Below are 19563 nucleotides of genomic sequence, written 5' to 3' on the forward strand. Positions count from 1 at the left end.
TGGGTCATCTTCGCCGAGATGAAGTGGGTCAGTCTTCTACGGGTCGCCCTCTTCTCTCTATAAGCTCATCCCCTGATCTTCGGGGGATGGTCGACGACATGGCCATTCCTCGAACATTACCCTTGTTTTGCTTAACGAAGGTAGCGTAGCATTCGTGCTTTCTTTTGGTCACCTCGGACCTCGCCGACACCGTTCTCGGTGGGGAACTTCATCTTCAAGTGAGTCGGGAGATGATGGCTTGGAGGGCGGTCAATGACGGGCGGCCGAGTATGGCGTTGAAAGCCACCACCGAACGTACTCACCATGAATTTGACGGGGATAATCGCTCGGCGGTGGAGCTTGCCCAATTGTGACAAGTAGATCGATCGAGCCCTTGATAGTCGCAGCAGCTCCCGAGAACCCGTGAAGCGAGGTTCCTTCGGCTTGAGCGCCGTCACGAAGCCAAATTGTCCTGACGCTTCCAATGACATAAGGTCCACGGATGCGCGGTGATCGATCAATACGCGTGTACGGGTTCTGCATCGCGATTTCTACCGCACTACTAAAGCATCGTCATGAGGTAAACTTATACCTTCGAGGTCGGCTCCGTGAAGGAAATCGTTATGCCGGCTTGAGTTTCTTGGCGGGCATCTCGGCTACTCCGACGAAGCGAGCGTTTGCCTTAGCCTTTCGAGTACCTTCTTGCCGGGCCCCGAGGATAGTGTATATAGGGGCTCCCTTGTCATTGCTCCGGTCCGGATCCGTCCTCCTTCTTCTCGGCTCGGACCTTGTCATCGTCTCTTTCAACTCGCCTGGTTTCGGCCTTAGGCTCGGCTCTTCTACGATCTCGGTCATCCGCCGACCGCACGATCTTCTCGGCCTCCTTTGACATATCTCTTCAAGTGGCCCGCTTTTATCGCTCTTCGATTTCTCTTTTCACCGATAACAATCTTCGTGTCGTGACCGATGTCCTTATGGAATTGGCAATACTTGTTGGGATTCCGAGATGACCCCGCTTGCATCGGTCGGGTCGGCGGATGTACCCCCATCTTGTATTTGCATCGAATCTCCTTACGAGATGCATTCAATGGCGTGTAGTCGGGGCTCGAGCTCGATCCGACTGTCGGCTCGGCGATCCGTTCTCGGTCTTTTGTCTTCTCTTGCGCCTGTTGCTTTGTCGGCCTTTTCTTGTCGGTATACGACCTTCGTTGCCCTTCCGGGCTTGGAGGACCTCGGCCATGTTTGCAAACTCGTTGCACCTCTCCAAGAGCTCGGCCAGGTTTCTTGTCCGCCCGGCCAAGTCCTTGATAAGGTCCATGTCGGCCAATCCGTTGCTCATAGCCGTATGGGCCGTGGCCTCATCCAAATCCTTGATATCTAAGGATTCCTTGTTGAAGCGAGAGACGAATGCTCGGATCGACTCGTCGGCCTTTGCTTCACGCTAAGGAGGTTGACCGTGGTCTTCTTATGTTTCATACTACTCGGAAGCGCGTGACAAAGGCTCGGCAGAGTTGAGGCGAAGCTCTTTATGGAATTCGGCGGCAACCAGGAAAACCATGAGGTGGCCGCGCCCTTGAGGGATGCAGGAAGGCTCGGCAAGAAACGATCTCGGTTCCCCGTACATGGTCATCATCGCATTAAAGTAGTTAATGTGATCGCTGCCGGTCGGTCGTCCCGTCATACTGCCGAACGGGGAGGTTTGAAACCGTGTGGTAGCGGCGCGGCCATGATCTCGGAGGATAAGGGTGACGCCGACTAAAGAGTAGGCGTCCGGGTCGCTGTTTCTTCAACCCCTCCACCGCTCGGCCAAGTCTCGTAGCCGCTTCTCCGGCTCGGTTTCGGTGCTTGGCCACGGCTCCTCGGCCCGGGGTTGATAGGATCGGTCATCCCCGTAGTCGGCCATTCTGGTCAGCCCGGTCCTCACCGTCCTTCTTTGTTCTTTTTTCTTCTTGGAAGTTGGACCCTGGGGACTCCCCGTTGTTCTTCTCGGGAGATGAGCCCGGACGTCGGGGAGTATGACGCGTTCCTTCTCCGTGTCTCGGTGCGCCTTTCAACCGGGTCTTTCCTTTGTTCTCGGAATATCCTTGGCGGTTCGTCCTCTCCGATCCGTCCCGAAAATACCGACCTCCTTACTACAGAGCCTGGCTGGTTCAATTTCACGCCTGTTCGCGGGCTTTGGCGATGTTCTTGTTCACCCGTCGAGCGCCTCACCTGGGCGCGGAGGTGGAGTCTTCTCGACGAGACGGATGCGAGGACGCAGCCCGACTCGGCTCGGCCCTACGCCGACCCTCATTTTGCTGCAAGTTTCTTTCAAATGGCCGGAGCCGGAGGGATCGCGGCCGGCAATGACCCATCATCCGCCTCGGGCCATCCGGTTCATGAAGGTGCGACATCTCATTGGTGTGGAGCATCTGCACCTGCAAATCCATAACCTGTCGATTATTTGCCGGGGCTTCGGGTCCAAACTCTCCGGTAAGGGTGGCGGTGCAGGGTAAGACATTCCCGTCCAAACTTGGCTCGGCCTGCACCCGGCTAGCCGCGGCCGTGGTTAGTGCACCTCCTCCATTCCCGCTCTGGAGGTGGAATGGTGCCCGTGATGGGCCGCGCACCTCCCCGCTTCCGGGGGTCTTCGCTATCCCCTGCCGAGAGGCTTCTGGGGCGGTGATCTCCTCGCGCACAACGGGTTGCGGCTCTTCTGTGCGGGAAGTCGAGCCATGCTGCCCTGACCTCGTGTGCACCATTGTTATTGCTCTTGGAATTGGTAGAAACGACAAGGCTGGCTGATGTCGTTCCCACGACGGCGCCAAATACATTGCGTGTGAAAACCTCCGGTACTTGGTTCGCCCGTGGATGAACCCGCAAAACCAAGCAATGAGCGCAAGAGGGCCGGTGTGGCTCCGGCCTAGGACTCTCCGATGCTCAAGTCAGGTCTTCAACGCGACAGCGTAACTGTGTAGTCAAAAGCAAGGTGCGGAATAGAGCTCCATACCTGGGTATTTATAGAATAAGGAGGAGATGAGACGGTTGGGAGAGTCCTAGTATGGTAGGAGTCCTTGTTTCGGAAGGTTCTCCCGCGTAGAGCGGAGTGGAGAGTTATTTTCGGGATCGGACTCTTATTAAGGTAAGAGTCCATGTAGAGTGTGATTCTGTGTTGTGCTGGGATCGTGGTTCGGCCCTCCTCCCGTGATTCTCGGGATGTGCTGACGTGGCCCGGAGATCCCCGGGGGGTGCTATGGGAGCCTCGATGGAGGAGGGCTCGGCCTACGAGGTCGGCCAGTGGGGTCGGCCATGGAGATCGGCCCGTGGGGTCGGCCATGGAGGTCGGCCCGAGAGGAGGTTGGTCTCGGCCATGGAGGTCGGCCCGAGAGGAGGTTGGTCTCGGCCATGAGGTCGGCTAGGAATCCGTGGCTGACCCGTATAATCTCGGCCTCGGGAACCGGCCAGCTCGCTCAAAACAGGTGAGGTCGGGTAACTTCTCAGATATTGGGTCGGCCCAACTTCCTTCTCGGCCAAACTCGGTTCTCGGATTGAGGTCGGGTCGACCACGTGGCAGCCTCTGACAGGTGGGGTGTTTTTATGCCTCATCAACTGATAAAAAAAATCAATGAATATATGGCAGCCGTTAACTTGGTTGGTTGGTTGGAGGCTTGCCAGATTCGACTCTCCTAGTCACTTTTTTGCCATTAAAAAGGCACCCTTTCCCTCTCCCTTTTCCCTTCTCCCCTCTACCCCTTGGTAGTTGTAAGTTCTGTTGGCTTATCTTAGCCTTCCCTTTGTAGTTTATAGTTGACGTATGGGGCCCTTGATTAGGATAGACTCTATGGTGATTCAGTCAATAATCATGCCAATCGGCCTTCTTATGAACAATCTTTGACGGGCTCCCTATCTAGGCCCATTAATTTCTTAATGGATATTACTGACATGCCAATAATGGCCCATATCCCTTTTTTTTTTGGTTTTGGGTTGATGGACCATATCCCATAAGCATACCAACCGGTTCAATTTCAAGCGGTTTTATTTACGGTTGGTTTCTTGTTTCGGTCATTTAGGTTGGGCATCATTCAATCTTACACTAATGACCTTTTTCTAACCAAATAAAGCATTACCTAAGACTAGATCCCAACTGTTTATTAAACGGTCAGGTTCAGGTTCAATCGGGTCGACCGGTATGTGCCAACTTTTGACACACCTATTACTAATAAATTAATTAATTGCAGATTCTTGATAATCAATCCAAACTACTGAGCCTAAATTTGTTAGGTCTTACACTGAGATGTTGCACACTTGCGCATCTACAGGATAACTTGATTTTGAATTTTCAATTTTACAATTACACTAACAAACATGATAAAATATGATAGTCAAAATCCACAATGTTGTGAACTCAACAAGTATTAAATGTAAGGCCAAATATTCTTTATGTCGGGGGTGCAGGTTGCACTCAGACACATGGGGGTGGGTGAAATGATCACCCTGCCCCCCTAAATGGCAGACCCATGTGTCTGAACGCAGGCTGCACTGTGGCATAGAGAACGTCAGCCCTAAAGGTAATTGCATATGACAACAAGAAAATACAACTCAAGAAAAGAATATTCAACAAAAGGGACCTAAACATTCTTTGTTTTGTTTAAAAGGTTAGATCAATTTATTCCTCAGACATTTCCAGTTTACCAAAACTTTTGATGTTAGAAATTTTCTGAATAAAAAACACATCAATCAAAAAGGAGATGTTCTGAAGTTTTATTTAAGGGGCGCTGTTATCTGTGCTGCAGCGTAGGCTATGCTCAGGCACATGGGGGTGGGCGCAATGACCACCCTGCCCCTTTGAGTGACAGGCCCATGTGCCTGGGCGCAGCCTGCACTGCGGTACAGAGAATATTCTCCCTTTATTTAATTAAGGCAAAAGTTTTCATGCATGGCCGTGTATGGTGCATGACCATGCCTTCAATCGTTGGATGGAGATGAGGAACCGTGTACTATACATGATCATGTTCATCCAACGGTTGAAAGCACGACCGTGCACATGCACGGCCATGTATGAAAACTCTCCCTATAAATTAATAGGAGATTTTTTTTTCTTCCTTTTGGTGAAGAACCTAAGCCATATGTTTTATAAAGTGAATAACCTCCCATGTGGTTGGATCTAGGAACAACTCAAATTGCTGCTCCAGGAACCAATTTTAAAACTTTCGGATCAGATTTCATGACCATTGACGGAAAACTTTGACAGGAGGAGATTGAAAATATAACCATAGTAAGAATCTATAAGAAAAAATTTTGGCATAGAAAAAGACAACACAATTGTTGTTCAGATAAATTTTAACATTAGATAGATTAAGAAATGTCTATAAAATGTAGCAACACAAAGCTTTACGGCAAAAGTTTTTTGGCTGGCAGGTTCTAGAGGGTATAGCATGGTTTGAGGTATCAGTATTGTATTGTCCGTATTGGACGATATTATTGGTTTTGCAAGTGACCAATCTCAATACCGTGTCGATACTGTATTGGTGGCACAGTAACTACAAGAGCTAAAGTGGTTAAAAAAACCCATTTGTAAAGGAGAACAGGGGCAATTTGTCCGATCCGGCTGATCCATGCTGATACCATATCATTTGTAGGATTGATCAAAACCAGTTCTGATACCATGCACTAAAACCATGGTATCAGTACACTAGCACCGATCTTGATAATCTTCAGCCATGAGCTTTCACGTTATATGTCCTTAATAAATTCTTTTTACCAAAAAAAAAAGAGTACATTGGCACCAAGTTTTCCCACATAAAAATAATCATGTGGTAATTTTGACTATATGGATTCCTAGAAAATGGTCTATAGTTGGCCACATGTCAAATTTTAGTCTCAGATTGAAGTATATATACACTACTACATATGTATTGGCATTTTATCAAAAAAACATATATATGTATTGGCATATTCATTAATTTTTTTTTATTGATTTTCAAAGATTTAGTTTGCCACTTGATCAATTCTATTTTAACTAAATCTTGACATGTGAGCAAGAGACCTTGGGCTCTACTTGTCTACAAAATTTTGATTCTATCGGATGTACCATGTGGTAAATATTTGTGGTAGTCTAAAGACACCACTAGAGTAATAAAACTTCAATGAATACCAATGCTAATTCAAATGATTATTGGTATCTATTCAACTCACCCATCTTCACTATAATTGAAGAACACAATTGTATTGAAACTTGAAATATATAATAAACAAGTCTAAATAGATCATTATTTATTCTTCAAATAGCATAAGCAGTGACATGTAACACAATTAAACAAGAGAACTGGAAGATAATCAAATCTTTAAATGTTGCTCAACCTAGGTTTTTTTTGTCCAAACCACTCCATTCTCGTTTATCCAATGACAAACTTCAATTAGGCCTGGACCAAAACCCAATAGCTTAAAAGCAAGATGGTTTGGATTCCAAGTTGATGTGTTATAGTGACATGCCATGATCACATGATTCTCTTTTTCTTTCTTCCGAGCATGTATATCAACTGCATATACTTTTACTTTTTGTAAAACATGGCAATAATATACTTGAAATGGGAATGGCAGACTATGACATAAGGCTGGTGGTTCGGAGAGGTTTCCATGGATGAGTTTCACAGCTCCAATTGTGACATTCTCATAAGATCCTTCAATATTCTCAGTACTCCATTCTTGAACATGATGCCCTAATTTATTGACAATAAAATCAATGAGATCCTCGGCGGAAGTCACACAGGTGCTTTGCTCACCTCGAAAGGGACTTCTCTCACATACATCGAGGGTTTCTTGAATATACTCATCCATTTTTGATTCATCCATCACACCAAAAATTTTCTTCAAATCCTGAATTTGAGCAAAGGAAAATGGGATTTTTGATACCAAAGATCGAGGCAAGAATGATTTATATGACATTGGGTCCCTTAGATCAGGGATAGGCATGAAACCTCCCTCTTTCACCATTGATTCTCGAAAATATGGTAATCCTCCTTGACTGGCAATTGAAAGGGGTGTTTCACTTGGAACAAGTTCATACTTCAGTTTGTCATCATTCCACTGAGCTATTGGTGGTAGGGTTGTGCAATCCATTGTTTTCTTCACCAGTGCATTTGTAGAACAAGCAACATTAGCCTGTTTACAGAATGAAGGCAGGTGAGAAGCCAATTCATTTTTCTCTATAAGTTTCATATACACTGCCGATTGATGGGAACTCAATGGAGAAGCTTTTGCAGCCAACCAGTGTGGAGGGTGTGGAATACTGATATGCTCTTCCCAGTATTGTGAGAAGGCATTTTCAGCTTGAGAACCCTGCAATTACATAGGAAAAGGAAAAGAAAAAAAAAGCAACCAAATAAGGAAAATAAAACAAGAACAAATAATAACCTAAGTTGAAATGAATGCATTATAAAAACATCATTTTTCTTACATTAAAGTATGCTACTATCAGAAGTCCGAGCAACATAATGAGATACATCATTGTGGAACTGAATAGAGAAACGGAATGAGTTGGTTTTGTTGCATGGGGAGGGGGTGTTAGAATTTATATAGAGAGAAAATTTTGTATTAATAACAAATAGGATAGAGGGAGGGGGGTGTGGAAATTAGAATAGGGCTTAAGTGTAATTTTGATATTCAAAAGCTTGAGGGAAGTAAGGAAGGTCGTTTGATATGGGCGTGGCAAGGGACTTTCCCCCCATCTTTGGACAACACAGATCTTCTTCGGCGTGCTGCCCTGTCCTGCCTATGTTGTGCAGACACAGGGCCGCATGCAATGACCGCCTTACCCCCACTCGGGCAAGGAGTTTGGGCAAGGGGTAAGGCGGTCAATGCGCGCCGCCTTGTGTCTGTGCAGCACAGCAGGATGGGCAGCCAGCGCCGTAGAAGATCTGGATCCATCTTTGGATCAATCTTCATTATTCAGCTAACCTGGACTTTCCCCCAATCTTTGGATCAGCTAACCTGGACTTTCCCCCAATCTTTGGATCAATCGTCATTATTCAGCTAACCTCACTTTCTCAAACAGTTTTCAACACTTCTTCAAACAATTTTTCTTTGTGGGGAAGCATGGTCTCGGTGAACACATGGAAGTATCAATGATAGGGCACGGATTTCAACCTTTCTTAGGGGCAAGGCAGTCATTTCACCTTTCCTGTGTCTATGCACAAGCACAATGCACCCTGACAGCTTTTTTCTTCCCTAAAACAAAAAAGGCAAGTCAAATTGTCCTGAATCAATACTACCTTGTATTGGCATTCTCACTTCTCTATTTTTTGCCATCAAAAAATTTTTTTTTAAACTATTTACAGAATTTACTTTTGTAATGGACATTTAAAGCCGTATTTTGACACAGTCATATCTAATAAGACTCAAACTTGAATTTAAGTTGAGAACCTTGATCCCTACCTGCCAACAAATTTTGATCTCACTTAATTTGCCACGTGACAGATATTTGGACAGTGGAACAAATTACGGCTCTGATAATGATGCTTAGTTAAAACTTAAATTTGTAGACTTGATCCCCTCACGATCATCCATCCATTTGCAAGGTTTTAGCCCAATTTGATTTTTCCACATGGAGATATAATGTTACAAAAATTAGTTGACAACTCAACTTTGACAGACTTTAGGTAACCACATCTAAAATGCAAGGGTTGAAACCTAATCATGGTAGGCCATATAATAGAGATAAAGCCTAAAATTTGAAAAAAACATTTATTTTTCTATATTTTATAAATGGCTGATCCAAAGTAGGACATTTCCGTCTAAATGATCAATTTCTACATGGGCATCCTCCACAATCCACATGGTGGGTATTAGGTGGATTTGACTGGAAATTGGGTGTAAAACCAACTTGGGGAGCTGTTCTCTGTGCCGTAGTGCAAGTTGCGCCTAGGCACATGGGAGTGGGCGCAATGACCACCCTGCCCCCCTGAGTGGCAAGCCCATGTGCCTGGCTGCGGCCCAGAGAACATTCTCCCAACCAACTTATACTTGTTTTGAGTTTTAGTATGTTTCCAAAATACACTCCCGATATCTTTTTCCGCCCTCTCCCGCTCCACAATGAATAAGATCCCATTCACCATGGGTAGAGGAAAATTTGGTCCATAACAATATTCATATTTTACTCTATCGGATCCTCTATGCACCCAAGAAAGGGCACTTATTGTCCAAAAAAATTGCCAAGGAAGACACAGACAACGACCAAATTATTAAATAAACTTTAACATTTTTTTTTTTTGGTAACACAATAAACTTTTACAATTACATCCACTAAAACAATAATGTATAAGAATTTTTTTCATGTAAGGTTCCCTGACCGGTGCGGTGCCCTAGTTCCTCTCACAAGAGGAGGGTGGACCCCACTTGGGCAGACTGTTCTGTCAGGAGCTCCGGGTGGGTCCCACCCCCCTCTTGTGAGAGGAACTAGGGAACCGCACCGGTCAAGGAACTGTAGATGATAACGACTCTAATGTCTAACATATGAAATCCAAAATTTTGTGAACACGACAACTACCTCCCACCCGACAGGTATTGCAAACGAAAACAAGAAAAGGTGACTTAAGAAAACCATGTTCAACAAAGGGACCCAAACCTTCTAGTTTGACATTCAAAACTTACCAAAAATTGGACTGTTTAGAATTTTTTCTGGAAAAAAAATAAAGGGAAAAAGAACTCTGTCCAGGAGTGCGGCCTGTGCCAGCATTCCCATGAGTCTATCTCTCTCCTCCCCAATGAAAAGACAGCTCTGCCCCCTTGTTCTAAGGAGGAGATAGATAGACACATGGGAGTGCTGGCGTAGGCTACACTCCCGGACAGAAAACTACTTCCCATAGATAAAACATCAATCAAAAGTGGACGTCAAAAGTTTTATTCAATTAAGAAGTTATGTTTTTTTTTGTGAAGAACCTAAACCATACATTTTTTAGGTCAGAACAACCTCTCATGTGGCTGGTTCTAGGAACAATTTAAATTGCTTCTTGGGGAATAGATTTTGAAACTTTCAGATAAGAATGCATGACCATGGAAGGAAAACTTTGTGAGGATGGGAAACTCAAAAGGAACTAGTAAGAACAATGTAGCAAGGGTAGGCATATAAAAACTAAAGCAGTTGTTAATCAAGGAAAGTTGGGCAGTGGATAAATAAAGATATGTCTAATGTAGCAACAAGAAAATTTATATTTTAGACGTTTTATGGCAAAAGTTTATTGACTGGTAGGCTCTAGAGAGTATCTCTAGAACAACACCAATTTTGCCACATAGAAGGGTGGTGGGGAAATTTTAACCGTATGGATATTTAGAAAATGGTCTAGGGTAGGCAACATGTAAAATTTTAGAGTAAGATTCAAACATATACCCTCATATTTACTTGTATTCTCAGCTGCCCGTTTATTTCTTTAAAAAAATACAATTTTTACTGGTTTTCAAAGCTTAATTTTTCAACTTGGCCAACTACATTTTGGCAAAAAGTTCACATTGTGAGCAGGGGACCTTTGGATCTACTTGTTCAAAAAATTCAGCTCTACCCAATATGCCAAGTGGTAGATACTTGTGGTGGTCTAAAGATATTGTCGGACTACTAATACTTCTCCCAACATTTATAAACATGCATGAAGAAAAAGTCTTGTCTACTCCCAATACTTCAATTGATTGCCATTGCCAACTCAAAAGATTACAAGCAGCTTTGATATCTATTCTACCATCATCTCCCAACAATTTTTTGTTATACTCAAAATAGCAATGCCGTGTTCGTGTATGAACAAAAAAAAACTCACTTATTTGGCCATTCAAAAACTAGGAACTACATCTTCGAGTATACTCTTTAACAAGCTTTGCAAATGATGATGACTTGATATCCATCAATTTGGCTGGGGAATCATATTCTAGTGCAAGGCCTGCATGGACAAGAAAACATGTCAATCTGATTAGGCAAGCACAAAAAAAGATGAGAAGATCGACAAATTGCCAAACTAGACTAAGCCCATTTTGTTGTGGTGTACTAAATCCTAGCTACTGACCATTATCAAGGAGGAGGACCATATCGATATCAAGAACTGATGTTAACCTATGTGCAATTGTGATGATAGTAGACCCTGAGAAGTGTTGTCTAAGCGCTTGCTGAAGTAGATAGTCAGTCACAGTATCCACTGATGCAGTAGCTTCATCAAGTATCAACACTTTGCTCCTCTTGAGTAATACCCGCGCCAAACAAACTAGTTGCTTTTGACCCATACTCCAATTCTCTCCATTCTCAATCACTGTGACAACCACCATATGAAAATGGTTTAGCATTTTGGATCTTATTTTCATTAACTTTTACTCTCTTACTTTTTCTTGTAAAGGGGGATCGGGGGTTGGGAGGTCAGGTTATGCACTAGAAGGAAGGTACATAAGAAATTTTGGAAGGATTGTGCAATTATGAATGGATAACTTAATGTTGAGCAACTTTAGTACAGAATAGATATGGGAAGAAACCAACCTGTAGAATCAAGCTTCCCTTCCTTTTTTCTAACTTCATCACCAACCTGACATCTATCTAATGCCTAAAACAACAAAAGGAGCATGTTAACTTGTAACTTTACTTGATTATTTAAGAAATGATCATTAATGAATTAAGCAAAAAATGGAATAAACAAGCAAGGGGGTACCTAGTGGAGATAGAAAATAAGGTAGTAATAACAATGTACTTCACACGTCCCAACTAAGAGAATTTGTTAAGCCAAATTTGAGTCAAAGATGGTCCAATGAAATGATTTCAATATCTCATTGGTAAGGATTTCAATTTTTTTTTTGGGTAGAAAAGGAATTCAAAAGTTGAAAAAAGAAGAAGAAGATGACCACTAGAAAGGAGTTCATAGAGATACATGTCCTAACCAGTCAATTGAGATACATTTGTTTTGTGTGCGAATCATCAGCAATCAGAAGATATGTCCATCCTATCTTTGTCACTGATTAATGATTATTCATTAAAAAAAATAAAAAAAAATAAAAACCCACTCTTTGTCACTGATTAATGATTATTCATAAAAAAAAATAACCCACCTCCCACATTTGTTCATCAGTGTACTCTTCAAGTGGGTCAAGATTTCTTCTTAGAGTTCCCTCAAATATTATGGGGTCTTGCGGGATAATGCTCAATCTTGACCGCAAGTCATGAAGACCAATCTTAGAGATGTTGATACCATCTATCCAAATTTGACCTGATGTAGGTTCAAGCATGCGGAAGAGAGCTTGTACAAGAGTTGATTTACCACTCCCTGTTCGCCCAACAATGCCAATCTTCTTCCCACTAGAGAAAGTGCATGTGAGACCTCGCAAGACAAGAGGAAGGTGTGGGGCATACCGGACCTACATTTATATTAATAATAAAATCATGAACCTTAGCAAAATTTCATAAGAGTATGAATAACTATCCAACACCATTAAGCTTTGGGGATTACATGTAGCTCAACAATATCGATTTTCCCTTGTGGCGGCCATTCACAACCTGGCCTATTTTCTTCTACCAATAGAGGGGGTTCACTAGGGATGCAAGCATACTGCAGTATTCTCTCAAGGGAAATGATTTTACTCTCAAGAATGCTAAGATCCCATATAACCGCATGCATACTGAAATTGAGTCCATATGTAACTGCTATACCCATAACACCTTCAAGAGAGAAAAGAAAACAAAATAAATTCAAAATCATGCTTTCACGTAAGTAACCAATCATGATTGCCTTAAAGGATGATTTTATAAAATCTCAAGTTCAACTTTTTACCAGGACTAAGTACTCCCTTTAGCACCGAGATCAAGAAAACTAAAGAGATGGCATATGTGATAGATGCCAATATATCCATGCGGAAGCATAACCACTCAATTGCACCAGAAAAATGAAACTTGGGCCGAGAATACCTATCTACCAACTTGAAGTTTGTGTTTATAAACCTCTCTTCTTGATCGAAGCACCTGATTGTAGTTGAACCTAAAATTGATTCAGAAAAATGTTGTACAATTGGAGCCTGACATACTCCAAACAGTCGTGACAGCTCTCTTGCTGCAGATATGTAGTATTGCTACAAGAAAAAGTTCATAAAAAAGGAAATTGAGTAACGTAAAAATGTGAAATGAATGTATAGTTAGAGAGAATGATATAGGCCTTTTTTATGAGGGTATACTTAATGTAAGTTACTTACATTTAGATGGTTGATGACCATCATCATGGATGAAATGTGAGAAAATATCTCATCTTATTTTATTTAATTCACTTTTTCTTTATTGAATGGTTATTATTTTCTATTATTATTAGATGTTCATTAAATTATATATGGTATTTGAATGTTGAATATATTCCGAAATTCTTATCCCCAAAATCTTATATAAAAAGTTCTGGAAAAATTATGTCCACTAAAAAAGGGAAGCAGAAGAAAAATAGTGAACATTTATGAAATTTCTGGAAAAGTTAAGTTTGAAAGCTAAGACCTATCACAAAATTGTAGTGCAAGAATTTTTGAAGAAAACCAAATAAGAATAGAGTGTAATTGAATACATCACCACTACCCCACTGAGGGCAACAATAACGTGTGTGAGTAAATAGAGAATGTCTCACTCCACATGCAATGAAATCAAATGAAATAGAAATTAAAAGGAAGAAGACTCACCTAGTAACAATTTTCTTGAAGAGTGTAGTAGGGTTGGAGTGGCCTAGACTCAGGTTTCAGAGAGCTTAAACCGGAATTGATGCAACAGAACAACAAAACAAGCTCCAAAAGTGTGCTCTCAATACGCAATACTTCTTCTCAATCATGTGGAATCCCCCCAAAATGTAAGAGGGGTCATTCATTTATATCCTTGAGATCCTAATCTCATCCAAGGCAAGGGCTTTTTGTGTCAGTTCTTAAGGGAATGGGTCAATCTTAGCTATAGATGGAAGGAAATCACCTCCATGAACTAAAAGAAAGTTTTTATTTGATTCTTGGGATTCTAAAGTCTTCTAGGGCATTCCTAAGGTCTTAGACTATGTCCAAGTGAGAGCCAAGATCGGCAAAAAGAGATCAAAGTGAATCTCCCGAGGATATGGTTGGCATGTAATGGCCTCTAGTCAACATGTAATGGACTTTGACCAACATCGACCATCAAGAAAACAACGTCGGGGGTAGCCTAAATTGGTACTGGTCTTGGTCCTTGTGATTGGTCTAGGTTTTTTTTTTCCGCTAAAAGGATTCATTGAAAGACAAGAAGAAAAAAAGAAGAAAATACATAACATCAAAACCTGGGCATTCCAAGGCAAAAGACTAGAAGAGAAGCAGACCCACCTACAGATACGCTATCTGTAGAATCTAAACATGTAAAAGCCAATTAACTATAATTTTGAAAATTCGTTTGCCAAATTTAAACCTCCTATATTAGCATGGGGACAGAACACTCTCAGATGTAACTAAACAACCCCTCCAGATTTCAGGGGAATTCCAACTAATCATCGTCTAGGCCACTCCAGGCGACAAAATGAGGCATCTACTCACAATCATGCCACTTTAGGCACTCTTTGCACTTTGAGATCGTTAGCCTTGTTGGTCTTTCTTATCAAAACAAATTTGGTAAGAAAAAAACTACAACATTGCATTAATTCACATGAAAATCTCCGTTTAAGAAAATGTATTCCTTATGTATATTATTTATAAATTCAATAAAAATATTAGGGTTTTAATCACCACTTTCACACCCAAGCATATATGCATACACAACTAAATCAATTTTGGTGAACAAAGCAATCTCAAAATTCACTAATCAAATAAAGATTGAACCAATTGGTATTATGGCTAGTAAACCGTGCAAAAAATTTGGTTGAGCTTAATTTGAAATTTAAATGATGAGAAGTGGAAGTGTCTATAGAAATACCTGGTACCAGATGCATGTCACAATCATCGGAATAAAAATTATTAACATTTGCCATGCAACTTGTGACATCACTGCAATAGTTCCCAAACATCTTATGATTGAAATAAGAAGTTCTTCGATTTGATGAGGAATAGAGGTATCAAGTGCACTTTGATCTATGGATGCCTGTATAAAAATAGAGTTTATTTAAATTTTTAAATAATAACGTTTATGGTTATCAAATAAGATCATTTGGATCCCAAGAGTAATCAAGCATACTTACTAACCCGATTTAAAATCCTTCCACTTGGAGTAGAATCAAAAAATGACATGGGAGCACGGAAAATACACAAATGCATTTTGTTGAAGAGCAGAGTAGCTGTCTTGTATCCAATAGTTACAATGAGCATAGATCTTATAAGTACACAAATAGAGCATCCAAGAGTCAAAGCAACATAAACAAAGATGAGAGTAGATCCTCTAACATGAGGTCTCACATCCCCTGAAATGGGAGTAGCCAACACAATCCAATAACTACTGCCTATTAAGAGAAACTGATAAAGAATTTGTGCCAACAATATCAATGGAACAAAAATCCCTTTATATGCAGTGGTAAAATAATACCAATAGACTGAAAGACTAACCCCACCCTTTTCTCGCTTTTCTTCTTGGACAAGTTGCCCTTCTGGCTCAACCAATTGTTCCATTGTATAGTTTTTGGGTTTTTTTTCTCATCATCTTGAATAGAATTCTCTTTACATAATTGAATCATCTAAAGTAACCCCATGTTCGATAGAATTAAGGGTTGATAAAGCTTTCTTATGTGCACCCACTAATTCTATAAAGTCGGTTCTTGATCTAAGAATTTCTTCATATTTTCCTGCTTGAGTAATCTTTCCATCTTTCATAACCTACCAAATAAGAGAAGGTAAATAATCACTCTCAAACCAAGTTGAAAGGCTTGAAGTCAAGGAAGAAAGATGTCATATTCTCACCAAAATAAGATCAGCAGAAGGTAAAAACTCTACTTGGTGGGTCACATAAATTACTGTTTTTGAACCTAAGATTCCCAGTAAACACTCCTGTCACAAAAATTAAGATTTTCACATTTAGCAACTCAAAAATAATTTTCAATTACTTAAAAGAGCCAAATAGATATGCAAATTAATATAATGTATTGTTCATAACGATAAGTAATATCAAAACCATTATGCAAGAATATTCATCCCTCAATATCATATGTTTGTAGGTCATGTTTGTTTAGATAACCATGATTTCACTCTTTTTAGATCAATTTCAATTTTTGGTAAACAAAATTATGATGTAAACAATAAGATGTATAACTTCAAGCCAACTTCACCAAGAAAATCTTTGAAAGTAAAACTCAAATAGCAATTACCTTAAATAGATGAGTTGCAGTGTGAGCATCCACGGCACTAAAAGGATCATCAAGCAGATAAATATCAGCATCATGGTACAAAGCACGAGCAATCTGGATTCTTTGTTTTTGCCCACCACTCAGGTTGATCCCCCTATCTCCTATAATAGTTTGGTCCCCGAAGGCATACAATTCTAAGTCCTTATTTAATGAACATGCTTCAAGGATCATCTCATACCTTTCCTTGTCCATCTTCTTACCAAACAATATATTGTCTACTATCTTTCCACTCTGTATCCAAGGTGATTGTGCAACATAGGCCTTTGTCCCATTCAACTTGATGGAACCAGATATCTTCGGTACTTCTCCTAATATGCATGAAAGTAGGCTTGACTTACCTGACCCAACAGAACCACAAATAGCCACTCTCAAACCATGATACACTCGAAAATTAAGATCTTTTAATGTGAGATTAGGAGAATGAAGGTCCCAAGAAAAATTCCCCTTGACCACCTCAACTGCAACCTCAACATCATCTTTTGGAAGCTTTTGTACTATATTTGGATGAAGATCATCAAGACAGAGGAATGAGGCTATCCTGTCGAGGGAAACTTTAGTTTGAACTATCATAAAGATTGTGTCTGGGAGGTTATAAATGGACCCTTTCAATATCTCAAATGTTGCAAGTGCAGATAGAATCTTTCCTGACTCTAGCGGAATTTCCATAAGCACACAAAAACCAAAAGTAACCATGGTTACAAACATGGGAGCAGATAAGAAGACAAAGTCAGTCATAGATAACTTATAAAGTAACATTTTTAACCGTCTTGTTTCGAAGGTCCTAATCTCAATTATTGTAGCCAAGAATTTCATTTCCCAGCCCTGGAGCTTGAGAAACCTCATATTCCTTAGAGCCTCAGATGTCACCGTCATCCTTTGATCCTTTGAATCCATCAAACTCCCTTGAAATTTCTCCTGTAGTTTTCCCAGTGGAACATTTGCTAACATCAAAATCAATGTGGTAACAAAAGCTACAAGTGAAGCAAGTCCAAGATTCCTGTACAAGATCAACAATGCTAGAACAACCTGAATAGGAACCCTCCATACGTCATGTAAGTACCAACTGAAAAGGCCAATCCTCTCGACATCAACACTCATCAAATTAATGTTCTCCCCACTATTGTAGCCCAACTTTGATTGGCTTGAAAGCCTGAGACTTTTCTTATAGATTATTGCAAACAAGGCAGCACGGATCCTAATTCCCATCTTTCGTAATTGAAAAAACAAGTGCCTTTCTGAGAGGCACCTTATAAGCTTCGAAAGAAAGAAAACAAACGCTAATGCATAGCCTTTAGATTTTAATTGGATAGAACTATTGAGATACTGAACAAATGCATCAATAAGGTATGGTCCAACATAAGAAGCCAATATGCATACAATGGAAAATAGAGATGTCCATAGAATTTCTTTCCATGTTGAGAGAATCAATGCCCTTATCAACTTGAGTGTGCTAACCTGACCACTATTACCACCGCCATTACCATCAGATTCAAGTTTATTTTTAAAACAAGCAAATACCACTTTGGCACTATCACAATTGGCAAGCTGAGGAACATCTTCGAGGTCTAGTGTTTTTTTGTACCCAAGTGAAAGCAAAGGGCCCATCCAAGCAAAACTAAAAATACTGAGAAGATTGGCATTTTCATAAGGAGTTATGCTCTCTCCGCTGACACTTGATCCTTGTTTTTCGTCACTATTGTTTTGATTGGAACTAATTTTTAAAAGAGGATCTGAAAGATAAGAATATTCATCTTCTCGTCCCTTGCCAAACAACCCAACATAACAAAATAACAAACCAGTAATAATGGATACAACATCGGAGACCCATAGGAGGATTTGTAAAGACAAATGTTTCCAATACAAACCAAGATGTATAACAAGATAGGAACAAGACATTAGGAGGTAAAAGACCCACCAAATCCTTAATAGAATAGGAAACATGTGCCCCCTTGAATGAGAAAACTGGATATGTAGGTAAGCAGAGATCACAAACCAAGTGATCATTTTGAATCCAAAATCCAATTGGGCAACTAACTTTAGATCAGACCAACCATGTCTATATCCAGAGAGGTAGTTTAACATGAATAGGATAAGATGACAAAATGATAGACCCATGCAAGATATAAGGGCTGACCAATAGTATAAAAAGTATGCATTTTTCAACATTGGATTTGAATTTTCAAGAGTAGGCATCATGCGTCTCTTGCAAGCACATGAAATGAATAAAACTGATAACAATATTAGATGTGAAGATGCAGAAAACCCATGCATGAAAATGGTCGTAGAAGACCGTGAAAAGAATATCCATATATTCATATCATTCTTTGGTTCTTCAAAAGCATCCATGTTTGCAATTTCTCTTTTCTTCTGTTTGCAGTTTGATGAAGTAGTTTAGAAGTCAACAATCCTATTAGCTTTATCACATTTTGAATTGATGCAGACCCATTTGCATAATCGTTGTGGAAACTCTAGCATCTAAATACCAACCATTTGCACCTTATATGTTGGCAGGAAGACTTAGACCAATAATGAAGTCTCAATATGAACCTTAGGTGGTTAAACCTGTTAATGAACAGACAAAACAAAAATTGTTTACAATATATAAAAAACAAGAGAATTGGTAAAATTCACATAGAACAATCAAGAATGGAAGATGCTACAATTATAAATAATTCAGTTCATGTTCAAATGAGAACATCAATAAAGAGAGTACAAATTTAGTAAAATGAATAGAAATAAGTCAATATATTTTTAGAAATAATATATTGGAGCATAACGTAGCGTCCCCAAATCCGTGTAAGGTATAGTGAAATTTTTTCTTTTTCTTTTCCTTTCACCTGTAAATGCGGAATCTATACATATATTTCAAATAATAACAGCGACATTAGAATTCAACAATGGATTTACAAAATATTTCCATTCACTTCATAACCTGCTAAAATTTAACATTCCCATAAACATTTGAAAATCTACTGACATGAATCATCTTATGCAATATCCATTAATATCATCGGTAAACCTACTGGTATCAACCATCTCATCATAACATCCATCTAACATTGTAACTATGCATTCACATAAACGTTCATCAATCTTGTACATTCTAAAATCTGAAATCCATGATAATGTATCAACACGGCTGTTCAAAACTAAAAGTCCATCAACATCTATCAAATAAATCCTAACAACCTGTATCTGTGACTTTACATCAATCATCTAACCATCAAAGTACATCCCAATGTTTATGTACAACAAAATTTATTTCTATAAACTATCTCTGTAA

At 40.4% G+C, this 19563-nt stretch overlaps 1 protein-coding gene and 1 pseudogene across 1 annotated transcript; both read right to left on the reverse strand.

The window, feature by feature from the left end:
* Nucleotides 1–6202: 6202 nt before the first annotated feature.
* LOC122640658 (polygalacturonase non-catalytic subunit AroGP2-like) lies at nucleotides 6203–7517 on the reverse strand. Its single transcript, XM_043833885.1, has 2 exons — nucleotides 7415–7517; nucleotides 6203–7296 (listed from the first exon to the last, which is right to left on the reverse strand). Exons 1-2 carry the CDS (start codon nucleotides 7463–7465, stop codon nucleotides 6319–6321), a joined length of 1029 nt encoding a protein of 342 aa, XP_043689820.1. The 5' UTR covers nucleotides 7466–7517; the 3' UTR covers nucleotides 6203–6318.
* A 3255-nt stretch (nucleotides 7518–10772) lies between these two features.
* LOC122639634 lies at nucleotides 10773–18817 on the reverse strand (annotated as a pseudogene).
* Between the last annotated feature and the right edge of the window lie 746 nt (nucleotides 18818–19563).

This window comes from Telopea speciosissima, chromosome 9, assembly GCF_018873765.1.
Source record: "Telopea speciosissima isolate NSW1024214 ecotype Mountain lineage chromosome 9, Tspe_v1, whole genome shotgun sequence".
NCBI classification, from domain to species: Eukaryota; Viridiplantae; Streptophyta; class Magnoliopsida; order Proteales; family Proteaceae; genus Telopea; species Telopea speciosissima.